The 18,623-nt window shown below is 54.5% G+C and overlaps 1 protein-coding gene across 2 annotated transcripts in view; it reads left to right on the top strand.

Moving 5' to 3' along the window:
- LOC140408560 (tolloid-like protein 1) overlaps nucleotides 1–18,623 on the top strand; it is a 537,833-nt gene that overhangs the window by 440,063 nt on the left and 79,147 nt on the right. Inside the window, exon 17 of one of the 2 annotated variants that reach the window (XM_072495934.1) lies at nucleotides 5,200–5,310. The exons of the other annotated variant lie outside the window; for it this stretch is intronic. Coding sequence (XP_072352035.1) covers nucleotides 5,200–5,310 — 111 coding nt within the window. The remainder of the gene's footprint in view (nucleotides 1–5,199; nucleotides 5,311–18,623) is intronic. 2 annotated transcript variants of the gene reach the window in all.

The raw sequence follows: 18,623 nt of genomic DNA, 5'->3' as shown, positions 1-18,623 counted from the left end.
GCACTGGGGGATCAACCACGTGCGGCACCAACCACGTGCGGCACCACCATGCCAATCCTGGGTCATTGACCTGTTCCGGTGACAACCCTGTCCCTGCCTGTCTGCCCCACCGACCACCCATAACCGCCATCGACTGCTGAGGCCTCTGACCATGCGGCTGAAGGCTATTGCTAATAGGGAATGGCAATCGTGGTTTAGTGACACAACCCAAGTGTGGCCATGCTAAATTGCCTTTAATGTCCAAAGGGGTTGGCTGTGGTTGCTGGGTTACAGGTATGGGGCAGAGGTGTGGGCTTAAGTGGGGTGCACTTTCCAAGGGCTGGTGCAGATTTGATGGGCCGAATGGCTTCCTTCGGCACTGTAAATTCTGTGTTTATGTCTAAGTGGACCTTAGCATCCCAATCACACCTTGATGCATGGATACTGTGCTTGAACACTGCAGGAGACAGCACCAAACATGCAGCAGCCAACATACGAACACCCAGGGGACATGTCCAAGGCTGGAGGGAGTATGAGTGCCACAGGGAGATGAGGGGGGGATGCCTGGAGAGATGGATCAAGTGTTTGGAGGTCAGCATGCATTGCGGAAGAAAGTGACAGAGGCATCATACTAGTTCTGCACAAAGGTGTTTATTGTGTCTTACAATTCCCCACCCTCCTGATGGTGCTGCCCCATCCCAACCCTCACCCCTTCCCCAGTGCCCTCAGTGATCAGCGGTAGAGCTTTCCGAGCTCTACCACTGCGTCTAGGTGTGTCCCCAGGATGCACATCAGAGGTGGATGCAGAAAGCTGCTTATCTCGTCCCATGGCCTTCGATGCCCCTGTTGGGCATCCTCTGGGGGCTCCAAGGCCAGAGGGCCCCGGCTCACTTGGCGGCACAGCCATGCCGCCCTGTCCCATGTGCTGTCTGTGAGACATGGCCTTATGAGAGGGGTGGAACACAGGGGAGCTGGTGGCCACTATTGCCATGCCATGGGACGGCTCTGGGTTGGCACCTGGCGCCACCTACTCCCGCTTGATGCCCATAGGGAACTGGGGTTCACTTTGGGAAGGAGCCCCGGCTGCCCCTGCATCATCTGGCTCTGCCAGCCCAGGCAGTTCCCCATGGTCTGCACCATCGTGTTGACGCCCTCGGCAACGCTGCTCAGTGACTGGGATATGCTCTGCAGCACCTCGGCAATGCCCGACTGGGGCAAGCTCCGCAGCGCCTCGACCATGCCTCTCTGAGAGGGGCTCATGTCCCCCAGAACCACATCAAAGTCAACCTGGTACTGGGTCACATCCCCAAGTGAGTTGGACATTCTGCTGAGACCCTCGGCCATGGCCGTCACCGACTGTGCGATGCCTTGGACACCTTCACTAATGGTGCCGTAGTCATGCACCAGGCTCTCCACAGCAGTCACCACCATAGCAGCGTTGGCCTCAGTGCCACGCATTGCCTGCGACATCTCCAACGCACACAGCCTCTGGGACTCCTCCAAGCGGTTATGGATCTGCTGGAGTGACGCTGACATCTCCCTCTAATGTCCCGGCCGGGCCCTAATGTTTCCATCAGCTCCGGGATGGTCTCTTCCACAGGCTCGGCATCAGCCTGGAACCCAGCCAGGTCCTGTGATCCAGCAGACCTCCAACTGTTGTCTCGTCTGAGGGTTCCTGCCTTCACTTGATGTATATTAGCAGGAGTGTGGTGCTTACAGATTGTGCCCCAGAAGCCTGACCACAACATTTCCCACCTCGGTGCGTGCCTCTGCGCTGGTGCAGGGTGGGGATGACAGCTGTAACGCGACTATTACGGTGGCATCCTCGGAGCTCTCCGCCGAGGTGGTCTAACCAGGTGAGGTGGACAACACCCGACGTTGAAAGGAGGCTGTTGATGGAGGTATCCTTCCCCCACTTGCCCTCACAGCAGCCCAAGGCCTGAACAGGGTCACTTTCCAGGCACCCCGCTCCTCACCTCCACCCTGAACCCCTGAACCCACCCACAAGCATGAAAATTGAAATGAAGTAGGAAACAACCCTTAATTGGTCACTTAAAAGCTTTAAAAAGGGTAAGGATGGGAGAGCCGTAAAATTGCAGAGAGATTGGGGCGGGTCAGGAGCCTGGTTGTGAGGCCTCCCCTGCCATCTGCAAACCTATCCGCAAGTGAACATAAAATCCTCGCTCAGGTTTCTGGGTTTATGATTGCAGTGTGTCCTCTTTTGTGTTTATTTGGGAGATTATAGTGGAGTAGTTGATGAAATTATAATTATTGTTGCATTTTAAATATATTTTGCTTGATTACTGTATATTGGAGTGAAAGTTTGAGGGAAAGTGCTTCATGCTGCATTGTTGTAGAATAAAAATACAGTAAAACAGAAATAGCCAGTTGGAAAGGAGAATAACTCAGACGATTAACCAGTTTCCAAGGAGAAAATGTAAATACACATGCAGCAATTATGGGGAGGCAGTGGCGTAGTGATATTGTCACTGGTCTAATAATCCAGAAACCCAGGGTTAATGCTCCGGGTCCCCTCTCGAATTTTGCCAGGGAAGGTGGTGGGATTTGAATTCAATAAGAAAGATCTGGAATAAAAAGTCCAATGATGACCATGAAACCATTGTCGATTGTGGTAAGAAACCCATCTGGTTCACTAATTTTGGGAAGGAAATCCGCCATCCTTACCTGGTCTGGCCTGCATGTGACTCCGGACCCAGAGCAGTATGGATAACTCTTAAATGTCCTCAAGGATGGGCAATAAATGCTGGTCCAACCAGCGACTTCACATCCTGGGTTGCTTATTGTACAATGGGCAGTTATCTGTTATTTACATATGTTGATTGGCTTCACCCCCTTCTCCACTCCTCCAAATCCTTTTTTCAGTGTTTCTTTGGGGGTTCAATTTCCTGTGGTCCTGTTCTTGGCCTCATAAACTCTGTATCCCTATTCTCTGACCCCCCCCCCCTCAACCCCCCCCCCCCCCCCCCCCCCCCCCCACCACCACCACTCCCTGCCTATTCCCTGCGGTCCCATTGGCTCCCGTGTGGGTCCCCTCCCCCTGTTCTATTGGCTGTTGGTCTCAAACAGGTCCTGGAACAAGTTGGTCAATGGCCTCCACACTTTGTGGAAAGCACACTCTGACCCTCGGAGAGCGAACTTGATCTTTTAAAAGATTCATTTTACGGGATGAGGACATCGCTGGTCAGGCCTGCGTTTATTGTCCATTCCTAGTTGCCCTTTAGAAGGTGGTGGTGAGTTGCCTTCTTGAACCGTTGCAGACCTCGGCGTGTAGGTTCACCCACTGTGCTGTTAGGGAGGGAGTTCCAGGATGTTGCCCCAGCGTCAGTGAAGGAACGGCAATATATTTCCAAGTTAGGGTGGTGAAACTCCAACAGGTCTGCCAGCATGTCTGCAGCTGTGGGTGGTTCTGCTGATCGCCAGGAGCAGGAGTGGACCACACAGCTTATTGAGCCTGCTCCACTACTCAATACGATCATGGCTGATCTTGGGCGTCAACTCTTTTCCTGCCTACTCCCCATATCCCTTAATTCCCTGAGAGACCAAAAATATCTTCATCTCAACCTTACATGTATTCAATAATGAAGCATCCGCAATCCTCTGGGGTAGAGAATTCCAAAGATTCACAATCCTTTGAGTGAAGACATTTCTCCTCATCTTAGTCGTACATGACCGGCCCCATATCCAGACACTGTGCCCCTGTGTTTTCGATTCCACAACCAATGGAATTAATCTCTCAGTGTTCACCTTATCTAGACCCTTCAGGTCACAGCAAAGGAAATAATTTCACACATAAGTAATGCACTTAAATTTGACTGGTACGTTGTTACCAAGGAAATGATTCATCCTTCGCTCAAGCAGCTTGACATCTATTACAACCAACTTCTTTTCTACACCCGTTTTTACTTACCCACAAATATTTTAAGTAGGTGCCTGTGTTATTTATCTCGCACTTCATCATTCGTCTCTGTTATTTTATATGTTATGTGGTAGTATTGAAGAATTGAGAGCAAGCAGGGGTGGTGTAATTATTGATGGCTGACTACAAAAAAGGATGGATTGCATTTATGTATATGATCGCTCCAAATCTCAGATTAGAAAGGTCTGTTTCCTTTTTATTTAACCAAATTTTCTCATTCAGAGTGATGCCCATTAATCATTGCATTTATTGCCTGCATATTTTCAATATTGCAAAATAACATGTTTTGCTATGGTGCCATACTTCAGTCCAGCAATAGATATTCCTTGTACCAGGTGAAAAGCTGTTTCAGGCATCAGTGCAATCTTGGCTTCAATAAAGATGAAGACCGTGAAGTTGGAGGACTTAAAAGTAGGAGCAGGGCTTGTGAATTTTGCGTTTCTTCTGACTTCATGTTGCTTTCCCATTTCAATATTTATTCCATGCTGCCAGCACTAAGCACACCAAGAGGTTAGCATGTGGTAAGCTCGGACATCTTAAAGGGAAGGTGCATTGTAGCTGGAGCAGGTGCTTCAAGCCATTCCACAATTGATCCTTTACTGGAAAAGACAGAAGAATAGCACAATGGGGCAAAGGCAGATTTCAATGTTATCCAACACTACACTGGACATCCTGGTGCAGAGGGCAGAAAGGAGGGAAGATGTCATCTATTCAAAGAGGAGCAGGAGGCCCTTCACTCAAACACTGAAGACAGTGAGACCAGATGATCTTGGTGAAAAATGCCAGGAGCCAAATGGCGAGCACCTGGATGGAGGGTCACAAAAAGTTTGATTACCTCATGCATGTGGGCAAAGACAGTGAATGCAGCTTTAAATGCCATATCCTATCTACTGCACTAGTAAACTCATCTACAATGATCTCTATCAATTATGGCACACTCATAGCTTCACTTCACACTCCTACCCTCAGCACTACTGCAAGCCTCCTGCCCATATCTCATATCTTGCACATATTACCAGTTATTCCAAATCACACAAATCCGTTGCATCACATTCACTGGCACACTTGTCCCTCTCTTATAAAACAAGGTGCCACATCATGGACGCAGCAGAATCTAATTGGTGTCGGTCAGCCATGGCTTGGGTCCTTATCCACGAAGAAGAAACAATCCCCCATTTCTCACAATCTCTTCTGCTTAAACAAACTGCACACGGTTAATACATGCCCCTCTTGCTTTCCCCTTTCATCACCACAACTGTACCCTTGTGCCTTTCTTCTTTCAGATATCGAAGAACACCAACCAATCCAGGCAGTGGTGGAAGAGAAAGAGGTGGAGGAGCAGGAAGAAGAAGAAGCAGCATCACTCACTCTTACATTCACAGCCACAATCCCAGGTACTGACACTACACATACTTTAGATGATAGCTAGATTTGCAGCAGTTGAGACACTGGGTAAGTGTCCTTCAGCTAGGGTAAGGGGACGAAGGTAATGCAGATGCCAACCTGCTGGAAGGTGAGGTCACCCCTGAGTTCTGCTATCAGAGATTCAGATGAAGATTTGACTGGGTTGACCAACAGAAGAAGACTGATTCGAAATGCTCAATGCAATGCAATGGCAGGCTTTCCAGACAGACTTTGGCCAATATCGACGAGGTGTCCAACACCAACCTGGCCAATAGCTTTGTGCAGAGCTTGGAGCACATCCATTCCAGTGTGGAATGAGTTCCCATTCCATTAGTGCACTTGCAGATAAAACCACCATGCAATATCTGATGGCTGATATCTTCGCTTCTAATGCAGTTCAAGCAGAAGCCACACCAACTTTGCGTGTTGCAGCAGAAGGCTCAGACTGAAGACATGCAAGGTCAACTTGTTGCCATACAAGCTCATACTGCTGTCACCATGGGCTAGATTTCATAAACTCAAGCTGGCAAGTTCGAAGATGGGGCTGGCATACAAAATCCAGTCTTCCCACTGCTACCCACCCACCTTTGACCTTTCTGATACTTTACAGAGGGCAGAAGAGATTTTGATGGCCCGCCCTCGCTTTGCTTTTTGAGGCTCAATTAATGGTCACTTGAGGGCCTCATCTCACCACTGTCTGTATGTTACCCGTGCCAGGAGGAGGTCCACGCCATGTGTGAAACTCAGCGGCAATAGCTATGCTGGCTGATGTCAGGCAATGGTTTAGTACAGAGTGACATCTCCCCTTTTTGAAGTTAGTTTTGGAATGTGACAATATATGTACATGCATGATTATATACAAGTGGTGAGTGAATGACCATATCTACATGGGAAGGTGTCTATCGTGCAGATACAGAGCAAACTGAACAAAATTTACAAGATTTAAGTCTATAGATTCAGTCTTTGTGGCGGGCGACAAATTCTTGTCGATCGCCTCAGAGGTGGAGGGGGGGACGCCGGCACTTGGACAGATGAGATTGCTGCCATGTCGGTGGTCTCATGGAGAGGCGGGATCGCTGCCAGATCGGTGGCCTCGTTTTGCGAGATGTCCGGAGGAAGCATGATGACATGCGGAGAAATGTGGCCAGGCGGTGGGCAGGGAACTTTTCGTAACGCCCTCCTGTTGCGCCGTAGAATGGAGCCATCAGCCATTTGGACAACGAAGGACCTAGGGGCAGCCTGCATGTCAGCAATAGCTGGGGCTGACCAACCTCCCTCAGGCAACTGGATGCGAACAACATCGTCTGGTGCCAGCGGAGGTAGATCCTTGGCATGAGCATCATACGTGATCTTCTGCTGGTCCCTGGATCACTGCACTTTCTGCAGCACCATGAGGCAGTCAAGGTCTGGAACATGGATGGCTGGAACAGTCGTCCTCAGGTTGCGGTTCATGAGCAACTGCACCGGAGACAAACCAGTCGACAGAGGGGTTGCCCTGTATGCCAACAGCGCCAGGTTGAAGTCCGAGACTGAGTCTGCAGCCTTGCACAGCAACCGCTTGACAATATGGACCCCTTTTTCGGACTTCCCGTTTGATTGCGGGTAATGGGACTGGATGTGATGTGACTGAAGTGGTAGGATCGTGCAAAGTCGGACCACTCTTGGCTGTAGAAATATGGGCCATTGTCACTCATTACTGTGAGTGGTATGCCATGCCTGGCAAATGTCTCTTTGCAGGCTTTAATCACTGACTTTGACGTGAGGTCCGACAGTTTCACCACTTCTGGGTAGCTGGAGAAGTAGTCGATCAAGAGCATGTAATCACGCCCACTTGCGTGAAAGAGTTCTATCCCCACCTTGGACCACGGAGAAGTCACGATCTCGTGCTGTAGCAGTGTTTCATTTGGCTGAGCTGGTTGAAACTTCTGGCATGTTGTGCAGTTGAGGAACGCGTTGGCAATGTCCTGGCTGATGCCAGGCCAGTAGACTGCCTGCCGAGCTCTGTGTCGACATTTTTCGACCCCCGTGGTGACCCTCATGGATCTGCCTGAGCACCATGGCTTGCATGCTTTGGGGAATGACGATTGTATCTAATTTAAGAAGGATCCCCTCGACAACCGTTAACTCGTCCTTAACGTTGAAGAACTGGGGGCACTGCCCCTTTTGCCAGCCATGGGCAGGGTGTTGCCTCAGGCGCTGCAGTAGAGGATCTTTGGCAGTTTCTTTGCGTATCTGGACAACTCGTTCATCAGTGGCTGGGAGGTTGCTGGCACACAACTGCACCTGTGCCTCGATGTGGCGAATGAAGTCACCTTGTTCACACGGCATGGTGATGGATCGGGATAGGGCATCCGCGACGATCAGCTCCTTGCCCGGTGTATAGACGAGTTCGAAGTCATATCGGTGGAGACGAAGAAGAATTCGCTGCAGCCGAGGTGTCATGTCATTTAAATCCTTCTGGATTATGTGGACTAAAGGCCTGTGGTCTGTTTCCACCGTGAACTTCGGCAGGCCGTATATGTAGTCATGAAACTTGACTATTCCTGTCAGGAGACCCAGGCACTCCTTTTCGATCTGGGCATACCATTGTTCGGTCGGAGTCATGGCCCTGGAGGCATATGCCACTGGAGCCCAGGACGGGGAATCGTCTCGCTGGAGGAGCACCTCCCCAATGCCGTCCTGGCTTGCGTCTGTGGATATTTTGGTATCCTTGGTTGGGTCAGTACTGGGGCTGTGGTGAGCTTCGCCTTCAGCTCAAGCCACTCCGCTTGATGTGCGGGAAGCCACTGGAACACTGTTGACTTTTTAACGAGATGCCGGAGGGCCGTGGTGTGTGATGCCATGTTGGGAATGAATTCTCCCAGAAAATTTACCATCCTGAGGAAGCGGAGGACCGCCTTTTTGTCCTCTGGTGTCTTCATGGCACTGATTGCCAGCACCATGGTGGCGTCAGGTTGCACACCTTGCTGTGAAATGTGGTCCCCTAAAATCTTGATAGCGGACCGCCCAAATGAGCATTTGGCCCTGTTGATCTGGAGGCCATTTTCATGAATCCTCTGGAAAACCTGTTTGAGGCGAGCAATGTGATCCTCGGGCGTCGTGGACCAGATGATCATGTTGTCCACATAGACTCGCACCCCCTCGATGCCCTCCATCATTTGCTCCATTATGTGATTAAATACTTCGGAAGTTGATATGACACCAAAAGGCAAGCGGTTGTAGCAATACCTGCCGAACGGAGGGTTAAAATTGCACAGCTTCCGACTGGACTCATCCAGCTGAATTTGCCAGAAGCCACGGGAGGCGTCCAGCTTGGTAAAGAATTTGGCGTGAACCATCTCAAAGGTCAATTCTTCACGCTTCGGGATCGGGTAATGCTCTCGCATGATGTTGCGATTCAGGTCTTTGGGATCAATGCAAATGTGGAGTTCGCCAGAGGTTTTCTTGACGCAGACCATGGAGCTGACCCAGTCTGTGGGTTCCGTGACCTTTGAGGTGATGCCCTGGTCTTGGAGCTCTCGTAGCTACGTTTTCAGACAATCCTTGAGAGGAGCCGGCACCTGGCGTGGTGCATGGATGACTGGGGTGGCATTCGGTTTGAGCAATGTCTTGTAGCGATATGGGAGCGTGCCCATCCCATCAAACACACTGTGGTATTGTGTGAGAATGTCGTCTATCTCAGCCTGCAGATTCGCATTGGGCGAGGCCGTCGCCGATGTCGAGGACATGGCATGAACTCGCTGTACCAGATTTAGGAGTTTGCATGCGCGAGCACCGAGCAGGGATGCCTTGTCAGGCTGGACGTTCTCGAATTTCAACATCGCCTTGATTTCCTTGTGAGAGACATCTAGCTGACACGACCCACTGGCAGCTATGGCATTACCATTGTAGTCAAGGAGCTGGCAGGCTGGTGGAAGAATGCTAGGTTGGTGTCGGATGCTGTCGAGGTCCGACTGTGATATGAGGTTCACAGACGCGCCAGTGTCCAATTTAAATCGGATGCGAGACTGATTGACCGTGATGACGGCACACCACTCGTCGTCAGGATCCACACTGAGGATCAAAAGGCGGTTGGCAGGCATGGTAGAGACCAACTCGCATGTGGTGATGATGCCCACCCGATTTGGAGACTCGAGGCAGTCAGCATCGTGGTCCGTTGGGCTGTCTGGATCGGAATCCTGCATGCCTTGTTGCACGCAGCAGACACGTCTGTGCTGCAGCTGGGATCGCTGGCTGTTGTTCGGTGGAGCGGACCTGCAGAAGGCCGCGTAGTGGCCAGGCTTTCCACACTGTAGACATCGCCTGCCTTTGGCTGGACATTGCCGCTTTAAATGGGCGGAGCCACAATTTGGACACGTCATGATGCTGACGTCAGTACGTTCTGTGCGCCATCGCGCATGCACAGTGCGGTCGGCCGACGTTCGCGCATGCGCCTCAGGGTCTTCGGCCTCATCGTCCACCCGATCGTGTCGTGCATGCGCGGGGACCCAAGAAAAGCGCGCAAAGCGGCCACTCTCCTCGATGCTCAGGCCTTGCATTTTCGCTATGGCCTGCACCCTTTCTGCCTCGTGGGAGGCCAGTTTTGCAGTTTCTGCCACCCTGATGTGGGAGTAGCGATTTCTGGCATGCTCATGGACAACGCACGTCTCGATAGCGACGGAGAGGGTCAGCTGTTTAATTTTGAGGAGCTGCTCCCACAGGGAGTCGGACTGGACCCCGAAAACGATCTGATCCCGGATCATGGAATCAGTCGTCGAGTCATAATTACATGACTGCGCTAGGATGTGGAGATGGGTCAAGAAGGACTGAAAAGGTTCATCCTTACCCTGAAGCCTCTGTTGGAAGATGTACCGTTCAAAGCTCTCATGCACCTCAATGTCTCAGTGGCTATTGAATTTCAGCAGAACTGTCTTGAACTTTGTCTTGTCTTCGCCATCGGCAAACGTAAGCGAGTTATAGATGTGGATGGCGTGATCCCCCGCAGTCGACAGGATCAGCGCGATCTTTCTGGCATCCGATGCTGCCTCGAGGTCGGAGGCCTCGATGTACAGAAATAACTTTTGTTTGAAGACTTTCCATTTGGCACCGAGGTTGCCGGAGATCCGGAGTTGCGAAGGAGGCTGGAACCTTTCCATGCCGCTGGATGGCTGCTTGCTGGTCATTGCAGATGCTCTCGAGATAGGTTTGTTAGGATTAATAGCACCCTGGTACCATGATGTGTTAAGTAAGTTGGTTCAACGTTGACTGCAACTGGATGCAGTGAAACTAGAAACAGGCTTCTGACACTGGAGATGGTCCAACACTGTTTTATTGAACTTCCTGATTGCTGTACATAGTCTGCTGTGAGTTGACACTCTATTAATCTAACTGATAACCTCCTACTGGCTTGACCAGACTAACTCTCTACCTCATGGTGATAGTGCTCACTGGCTTGTGCACTTTTACTATCTCAGTAGCTGTGTCCTGTAGAGAGGGGGAGAGTCTTAATGCCCTGTGTGCTTTATAGTGGTGGTGTCCTGTCTGGTGATTGGTTTTTATGTGTCGTGTGTGTTCATTGGTTATCCTGTGTGTCAATCACTGCCTGTCTGCATCTCATTATATACATGAGTGGATATTATGACACAGAGGAGGCTCTCCGTTGCAGACTCCAGGACCCATCGGAGGCACATCCCAAGACCCTTGCTCCTTCAACTCTCCCTTATGACCTGTTGAATCCAGTGCCACCAAAACCCCTGTCTCCGGACTTACCTGGGCTCCGAGGCATGATAGGATTTTCCGTGACCCTTCTCCTGGCTGGTGCTGCTGGGAGTATAGAGCTGCCAATTTTCTGGCTGGAAGCTCTCTAAGGTTGGACTTCCTCCAGAGATCAGCATAAAATAATCAACACTGCCCCAGAGTTAAATTGTTGTGTTGCACCTGACCTTGTATATGTCGGGGGAGGGTATGATGGGGATCATGATAAGTTGTAAAATGCAACCCTGTAGCTGTGGATACCAGGATAGACAAAGGCAAATGGAAGACAGATTCTCACCCTTGTTGCTCAGTAGTGACTCTCTAGGTGTTTTAATGGTCCTTTGAATACAACCTCCAATCATTTCATTGACAAAGAATCATCTAGACTTGAAAATTATCTCTGTTTTCTCTCCACAGATGCTGTCAGACCTGTTTTGATTGTCCAGTATTTTCTACTTTTGTTTCAGATTCCAGCATCTGCATTAATTTGCTTTTATCCAATAATTTCTTGTTTAATGCTCTGCCCAATGGTATAACTACTGTTCAGGGCCTATAAACTACTCCCAACAGTGTTTTCTGACGATTGCTGTTCCTAATTTCCATCAATACTGATTCTACTGTGTGAGGCCAGATCTTTTCTCATTCATTACCATATGTCATCCTTTACTATCAGGCCTCCCCCTCCTCCTTTGCCGATCTGTCTGTCTTTCCAACTTATTGTGTGCCCTTCATTACTTATGAACATTGAAGGAATGACTTTTCTTTATGCTGTGGCACCTCTCAGAATTGGCAAATAGCAGCCACAAAGTGACATGTGGGCAGCCATTGGTACCAGTATCATGGGGAACCTGCAATTCACTCGCAGCTAAGTGCTTGCTCCTGCTCTTTTTTCTCTGGCAAGAAAGAATGAAATATATTCAGTTCTCTTGGAATAACAGAGCATCAGTGACCTTTTTGCAACAGTGGATGACAAACTGGAAGATGTTGCAAATGTTGCCAGCTCCCCCCACACTCCACGCTTGAGGCTGCAGCACGTGACAGATTTCACTAAAAACATTCTTAGAAGTGTTCCTCACAGTGGTAGGCAAAATGCTCCCTGAAATCCCTGGGTGAATATGACTTCCTGCTGGGAAGTCTTTGTCCCCTTCCACCTCCACCCTTATACAACAGTTTGTCATACTGTGTCACCTCTGCTCATTATCCCTGTCATACTCTAGGCCAAGAGGAACGTAAACTACCACACGGAAGTTGGGAGCAAGTGATTTGTGCTGATTCTTTGATATCAGGGGCAAAATTCTCCGGAAACGGCGCGATGTCCGCTGACTGGCGCCCAAAACGGCGCCAATCAGACGGGCATCACGCCGCCCCACAGGTGCGGAATGCTCCGCATCTTTGGGGGCCGAGCCCCAACATTGAGGGGCTAGGCCGACGCCGGAGGAATTTCCGCCCCGCCAGCTGGCGGAAACGGCCTTTGTTGCCCCGTCAGCTGGCGCGGAAATGACATCTCCGGGCGGCGCATGCGCGGGAGCGTCAGCGGCCGCTGACAGTTTCCCGCGCATGCGCAGTGGAGGGAGTCTCTTCCACCTCCGCCATGGTGGAGACCGTGGCGGAGGCGGAAGGGAAAGAGTGCCCCCACGGCACAGGCCCGCCCGTGGATCGGTGGGCCCCGATCGCGGGCCAGGCCACTGTGGGGGCACCCCCCGGGGTCAGATCGCCCCGCGCCCCCCCCCCCAGGACCCCGGAGCCCTACCGCGCCGCCTTGTCCCGCCGGTAAGGTAGGTGATTTAATTTACGCCGGCGGGACAGGCAATTTATCGGCGGGACTTTGGCCCATCCGGGGGGGGGCCCGCCAACCGGCGCGGCGCGATTCCCGCCCCCCGCCGAATATCCGGTGCCGGAGACTTCGGCAACCGGTGGGGGCGGGATTCACGCCAGCCCCCGGCGATTCTCCGACCCAGTGGGGGGTCGGAGAATGTCGCCCCAGATTAGAGTTTTTCAGCACCTGCTCACACCACTCCCTGTGGCCTTCAGGAACTTTGAATAACTGGGAAACACTACCTAACGCTTCTACAATCGCAGCAACAACTAGTAAAAATCAATCAACTACTAACCTCTGTTGGTGCTCCCTTTAAACAGCATTGATGAAATCCTTTCTGCTGTTGAATGAGTGTTGAGCTGTACCAAGTTGAGAGGGCATTAACTGGGGCATTGAGCTCCAAAATAGCAGCCTAGCCTTCGAACTAGTGTTACCTGATTGATATCATGACCTGCCTCATGTGCATACTTCTGGTGGCCATTTCATGTGTGTGTGTTAACATCTTCACCAAAATGGCACTTGGTGTGTCTAACGCTGCCAGCAGTGTGCATACATGTTGCAGCTTGGCACTTGTAGCACTGAAAAACTGGATGCTAAGGAGTCAATCCGTCCTGATCACAAAGTTGCTCCCAATGCTTTCCAGCAGAGATTTGCCAGCGCACACTAAAAGCAGATTGAAAACTTCAGTGAACTGCTTTCTCTGTAAAAGCAAATTACTGCGGATGCTAGAATCTGGGGCGGGATTCTCCGACTCCCCGCCGGGTCAGAGAATTGCCGGGGGGGCGGCGTGAATTCCGCCCCGCCGCACCAACGGCGGCTGCCGAATTCTCCGGCGCTGTTTTTTTGGCAGGGACAGGGATCGCGCCGCGCCGGTTGGGGGCCGTTGGCAGTGGCCGCCCCCCCCTGCGATTCTCCAGTCCCCGATGAGCCGAGCGGTCGCCCATTTTCGGCCGCTCCCGCCAGCGTGGATTGGACCAGGTCCGTACCGGCGGGGCCTGGCTCTGAGCGCGCCTGCTGAGTCCTCAGTGGGGGGGGGTATCCGGCCGCTGGCGTGGATTAGACAAGGTCCATATAGGAAGACCTGGCTTTGAGGGCGGCTTGCAGATTCGCTGCGAGGGATCCGGCCCCGGGGGGGGGCGCACGGTGGCCTGGCCCACGATCGGGGCGCACCGATCTGTGGGCGTGCCTGTGCCGTGTGGGCACTCTTTCCCTCCGCGCCAGCCTGTGTAAAGCTCCGCCATGGCCGGTGCGGAGAAGAAACTCCCTGCGCATGAGCAGGGATTACGCCAGCGGTTCTGGGAACACGCTGGCGCTCCTGCACATGGGCCAACTCGAGCCGGCCGGTGGAGGCCCTTCGGCATCGCTTGGCGATGCGCCACACCTCGCCCCCGAAGGTACGGAGGATTCCGCACCTTCCGGGTGGCCCGACGCCGGAGTGGTTCACGCCACTCTTTGGCTCCGGTACGGCCGCCCCGCAGGATACCGGAGAAACCCGGCCCTGACACGAATGCTTACTCTGTTGCCTTGCTATTTGTGAACAAATAATAATGGAAATTCAAATTGAACCTGAAAGACACTGGGCGCGATTCTCCACTCCCGCGCCGAAGCGGCCCCGCCGTCGAGGTCCACGACGGCGCGAAACGGCCCCGATCCCGACCGATTCAGGGCCCGAAAATGGACTAGGATCGGGGCCGCGAGAACCTCGGGGGGGGGGGGTGCCGCGACGGCCACGTCGTCACCGCGTGACGCCCGAATGACGCAGCGCTGCGTCATAAATTGCGCGATCCGCGCCCAGAGGACCCGGAGGAGAAGAGAGGAGATGGCTGAGCCCCGAAGAGCCGCACCGAGGTTCCGGGACACGGACCTGGACACCCTGGTGGATGAGGTGGAACGGAGAAGGGCCACCCTCTGCCCAAGACGTGGGTATCGTCAGCCATCCAGCGCGGTGAGGCGCGGCTGGCGGGAGGTGGGCACCGCAGTCAGTGCTGTGGGGCAGACCCTCCGGACGGGGGAGCAGTGCCGCAAGAAGCTGCACGACCTCACCCGGGCTGCCAGGGTAAGTGCCATGCGTGTGCCCCCAGCCCCCCCCCCCCCCTCCCCCCCCCGGCACGGTTGGGAGTGTTGGGGGGGACTGGGGCATCAGGGGCGGTACTGGGGTGGGGGTCACCAGGCGCGGTTGGGAGTGTTGGGGGGGGACTGGGGCATCAGGGGCGATGTTGGGGGGGTCAGGGGGGTTTGGGGGGGTCACGGTGCCCAACTATCTGCTCGACCCACATGAGCCCCGGGACCACCCGCTGGAGCGAAGCCATCCCCCCCCCCCCGGCACGGTTGGGAGTGTTGGGGGGGACTGGGGCATCAGGGGCGGTGCTGCGGTGGGGGTCACCAGGGGCGGTTGGAGTGTTGGGGGGGACTGGGGCATCAGAGGCGATGTTGGGGGGGTCAGGGGGGTTTGGGGGGGTCACGGTGCCCAACTATCTGCTCGACCCACATGAGCCCCGGGACCACACCTGGAGCGAAGCCATCCCCCCCCCCCCCCCCCCCCCCCAGGAGAAGACAGCGCACAACCAGCCGCATGAGAACCGGAGGGGGTTCTCCGATCCTGCACCCCCTAACTGTTCACAAGGAGAGGGCCCTGGACCTCGCTGGGGGATCCGCCACCCGGGAGGTCGCGCCAATGCCAGGTCGGAGGCGCAGAAGCAAGTGAGAGAACCCTACACGTCCTCCCCACCCCCAACCCGTCATCGCCCCCCTCACACTCTGGCCACTGCACCCTCGATCCCATCCCCCCTCACACTTTGGCCATTTCACCCCCGATTCCCTCCCCCCTCACACTGTGCACCCACCACCACCATACACCTGGGCCACCGTGTGTAACGAACCCCGAATCTTTTATGTGCCCCAGGGCCACCCGCCGAACCTTCAGGGACGTCTCGCCCACGAAGCAGCGCAACGCCGCCCACCGCAACTGCACCCAGGGACGCACGCCAGAGGTTGGCAGTCGGTCGGACAGGAGGGCAGACCTCACAGTCTGGGACATAGCACCGGGACGCTGAGACCACCGGGACAGACATTAGTGAGGGGCACAGGGTGGACAGTCATGCCGAAGCCCACATCACGGCCACACACCCGCTGGATCGAACTGGAGGTCAAGACGACATGGCCCGCATGGAGCTTGCGCCGGGCCATGAGGGGGACCAGTACACACCAGACTCTTGACGGATGATGACCTCGAGCTTGCGGCACTGCTGTCTCCCACACCGTTCACCATCACAGAGACACCCACCTCGGTTGGGCATATAAGTGATGAGGCTCCCAGGTCACTGTCTGGTGCGCACCCCACAGCCGAGCCGGTAACAGAAGGTGGAGTTTGGAGCAGCCGAGGGGCTGGACGGTCGGAGGGCAGCCCAGGCCCAGCAACCAGCTGCCACCCAGACGGTTCCCGGGTTCCTGGATGTAATTGACCCACCCGGACAACCGATGCGTGTGGACACCCAGGGACAGAATAACGGGATGAGGGCCATCTTCCAGGACCTGCACACGCAGCTGGAGCAGTCTATCCGCGTCCAGGAGCAGGGAGTGGTGCAGCTCATCGCAGCCACCCAGGCCGACACCGCACGGGTGGTGTCCGCGGTGGAGGCAATGGGTGAAAGGGTTTTGGCCATGGGTCAGGTTCTGCAAGGCGTTGGGCTTCACGTGCACGCGTCATCCATGGCCCAGGAGCGGGTTGCCCTCTCACAGGTAGCCATGCGCCAGAGCCAACACGACATTGCCGCCGCTCTCGGGGCCCTGGCTGAGTCTCACCATGCCATAGCCTGGTCCCAGCAAGCGATGGCACAGTCCCAGCAGTCGGTCGCTGAGAGCATTGACCGCCTGGCGCACGTGATGGATGGCGTGGTGCACTCACAGGTTGAGATCGCACAGTCCTTGGCAGGAATGTCGCACTCCCTGGACTCCGTCTCGGCGAACATTCGGACTGTGGTCGATACCGCTGCAGGCCTCCAGGACTGGCAGCGCCAGGTGTCGGGGGTGCAACGGGGCATGTCTCTGAGCGCATCTCCGTCCTACAGTGAGGCCCGGGGGCCACTGGCTCCCCGAGGGAGGAGGAGGTTCTGGGGCCCGTCCCGGTAGCTCCATCAAGGGACGTCCCGGTACACTCCGGCCTTCCCCCGTTCCGTCCCTGGCGCATCTGGTGGGGAGCGGGCAGGTCAGGGTGGCACCACGCCATCCAGCATGCCCGCCGAGCAGCCTGGCCCATCGAAGCCGGGCCGCCCAAGGAAACGTGTGCCGACGGGAAGCCATGTCGAAGGCCGTGATTCTCAGCAGTCCACCTCCACTCCTGCTGTACCATCTGGGAACACACCTAGACATAGTGGTAGGGCCCGTAAGGCAAAGTTGTTAGGCACGTAGGAAGTTGGCACGGGTGCAGGGCACAGTCTAGTTGTAGTGGGCAGGGCACCTATGTTTACCACACAAATAAACGCACTGTTAAATTTGACTTGTAAGACTGTGTGCTATGTCCGGTGCCAGGGGGGCTCGTGAGGGTTCCCGATTGTGGGTGCTGTGTGGTGCCCGTGTGCAGGAGTGACGGTGCAAGTGGCAGTGTTCAGCGAATCCCACCCCCACAGTGCGTGAACCATGCGGCCACCAACGCGTCGCGTGCACGCTGTCCGCGGCGGTGCCGTTGCGCAGCCTCCTGGACGTAACGAGCAGCCGGGCAGTGTCTGTGTCCTGTGCCCCTCCCCCACCCTGATGCGCGCCATCGTCCTCATCCTCTGCATCCTCCTCTTCCCCATCCCCCTCGTTTGCGTTGGCTCCGGTGCCGTCGGGTGCTCCATCCGACTCCTTCACCAGGTCATCTCCCCTCTGCATGGCAATGTTGTGCAGTGCACAGCAGACCACAACCATGCGACCGACCCTGTCAGGTTGGTACTGCAGGGCCCCTCCTGATCGGTCCAGGCATCTGAAGCGCATCTTCAGCAGCCCGAAGCACCGCTCCACCACACCCCTGGTTGCTGCATGGGCCTCGTTGTATAGGCTCTCCGCGTTGGTCTGAGGCCTCCGTATTGGCATCAGCAGCCATGACCTCTATGGATTGCCCTTGTCGCCCAGCAACCAGCCCTTCAGCCGGGGGGGTGGGGGGGGCATCCATCGAACATTGCGGGATGAACGACTGTGCCAGAATGTAGGCGTCATGCACACTGCCGGGGTACTTTGCACACACGTGCATGATCTTCATGTGGGGGTTGCACACCACCTGAATGTTCATGGAGTATGCGCCCTTTCTGTTCATGAACACTTCCCTGCTGTCTGCAGGCGGGCACATGGGGACGTGCACACCATCGATGACACCCTGGACCATCGGTATCCCGGCCACCTTGGCAAATCCACGTGCCCGTACTTCCTGCTGTGCTCGGTCCTCGGGGAATTTTATGTACCTGTCCACGATGGCGTATAAGGCGTCGGTGACGGCCCTGATGCACCTGTGGACCGATGCCTGTGATATCCCGGATAGGTCCCCGCTCGGCGTCTGGAAGGGACCGGTCGCATAAAAGTTTAGGGCCACCGTCACCTTGACGGAGACTGGTATCGCGTGTCCTCCTCCCATTCCACGTGGTGTGAGGTGCGCCACGAGCTGGCATATATGTGTGACCGTCTCCCTGCTGAACCGTAGTCTCCTCCTGCATGTGATGTCCGGTAGGGCCTCGAACGGCATTCTGTCACGGTACACCCTCGGCCTTGCTGGACGCCTGTGGC

The sequence above is a fragment of the Scyliorhinus torazame genome, chromosome 3 (genome assembly GCF_047496885.1).
Source record: "Scyliorhinus torazame isolate Kashiwa2021f chromosome 3, sScyTor2.1, whole genome shotgun sequence".
Lineage (NCBI taxonomy): Eukaryota > Metazoa > Chordata > Chondrichthyes > Carcharhiniformes > Scyliorhinidae > Scyliorhinus > Scyliorhinus torazame.
This window is presented reverse-complemented; position numbering and strand designations above follow the sequence as displayed.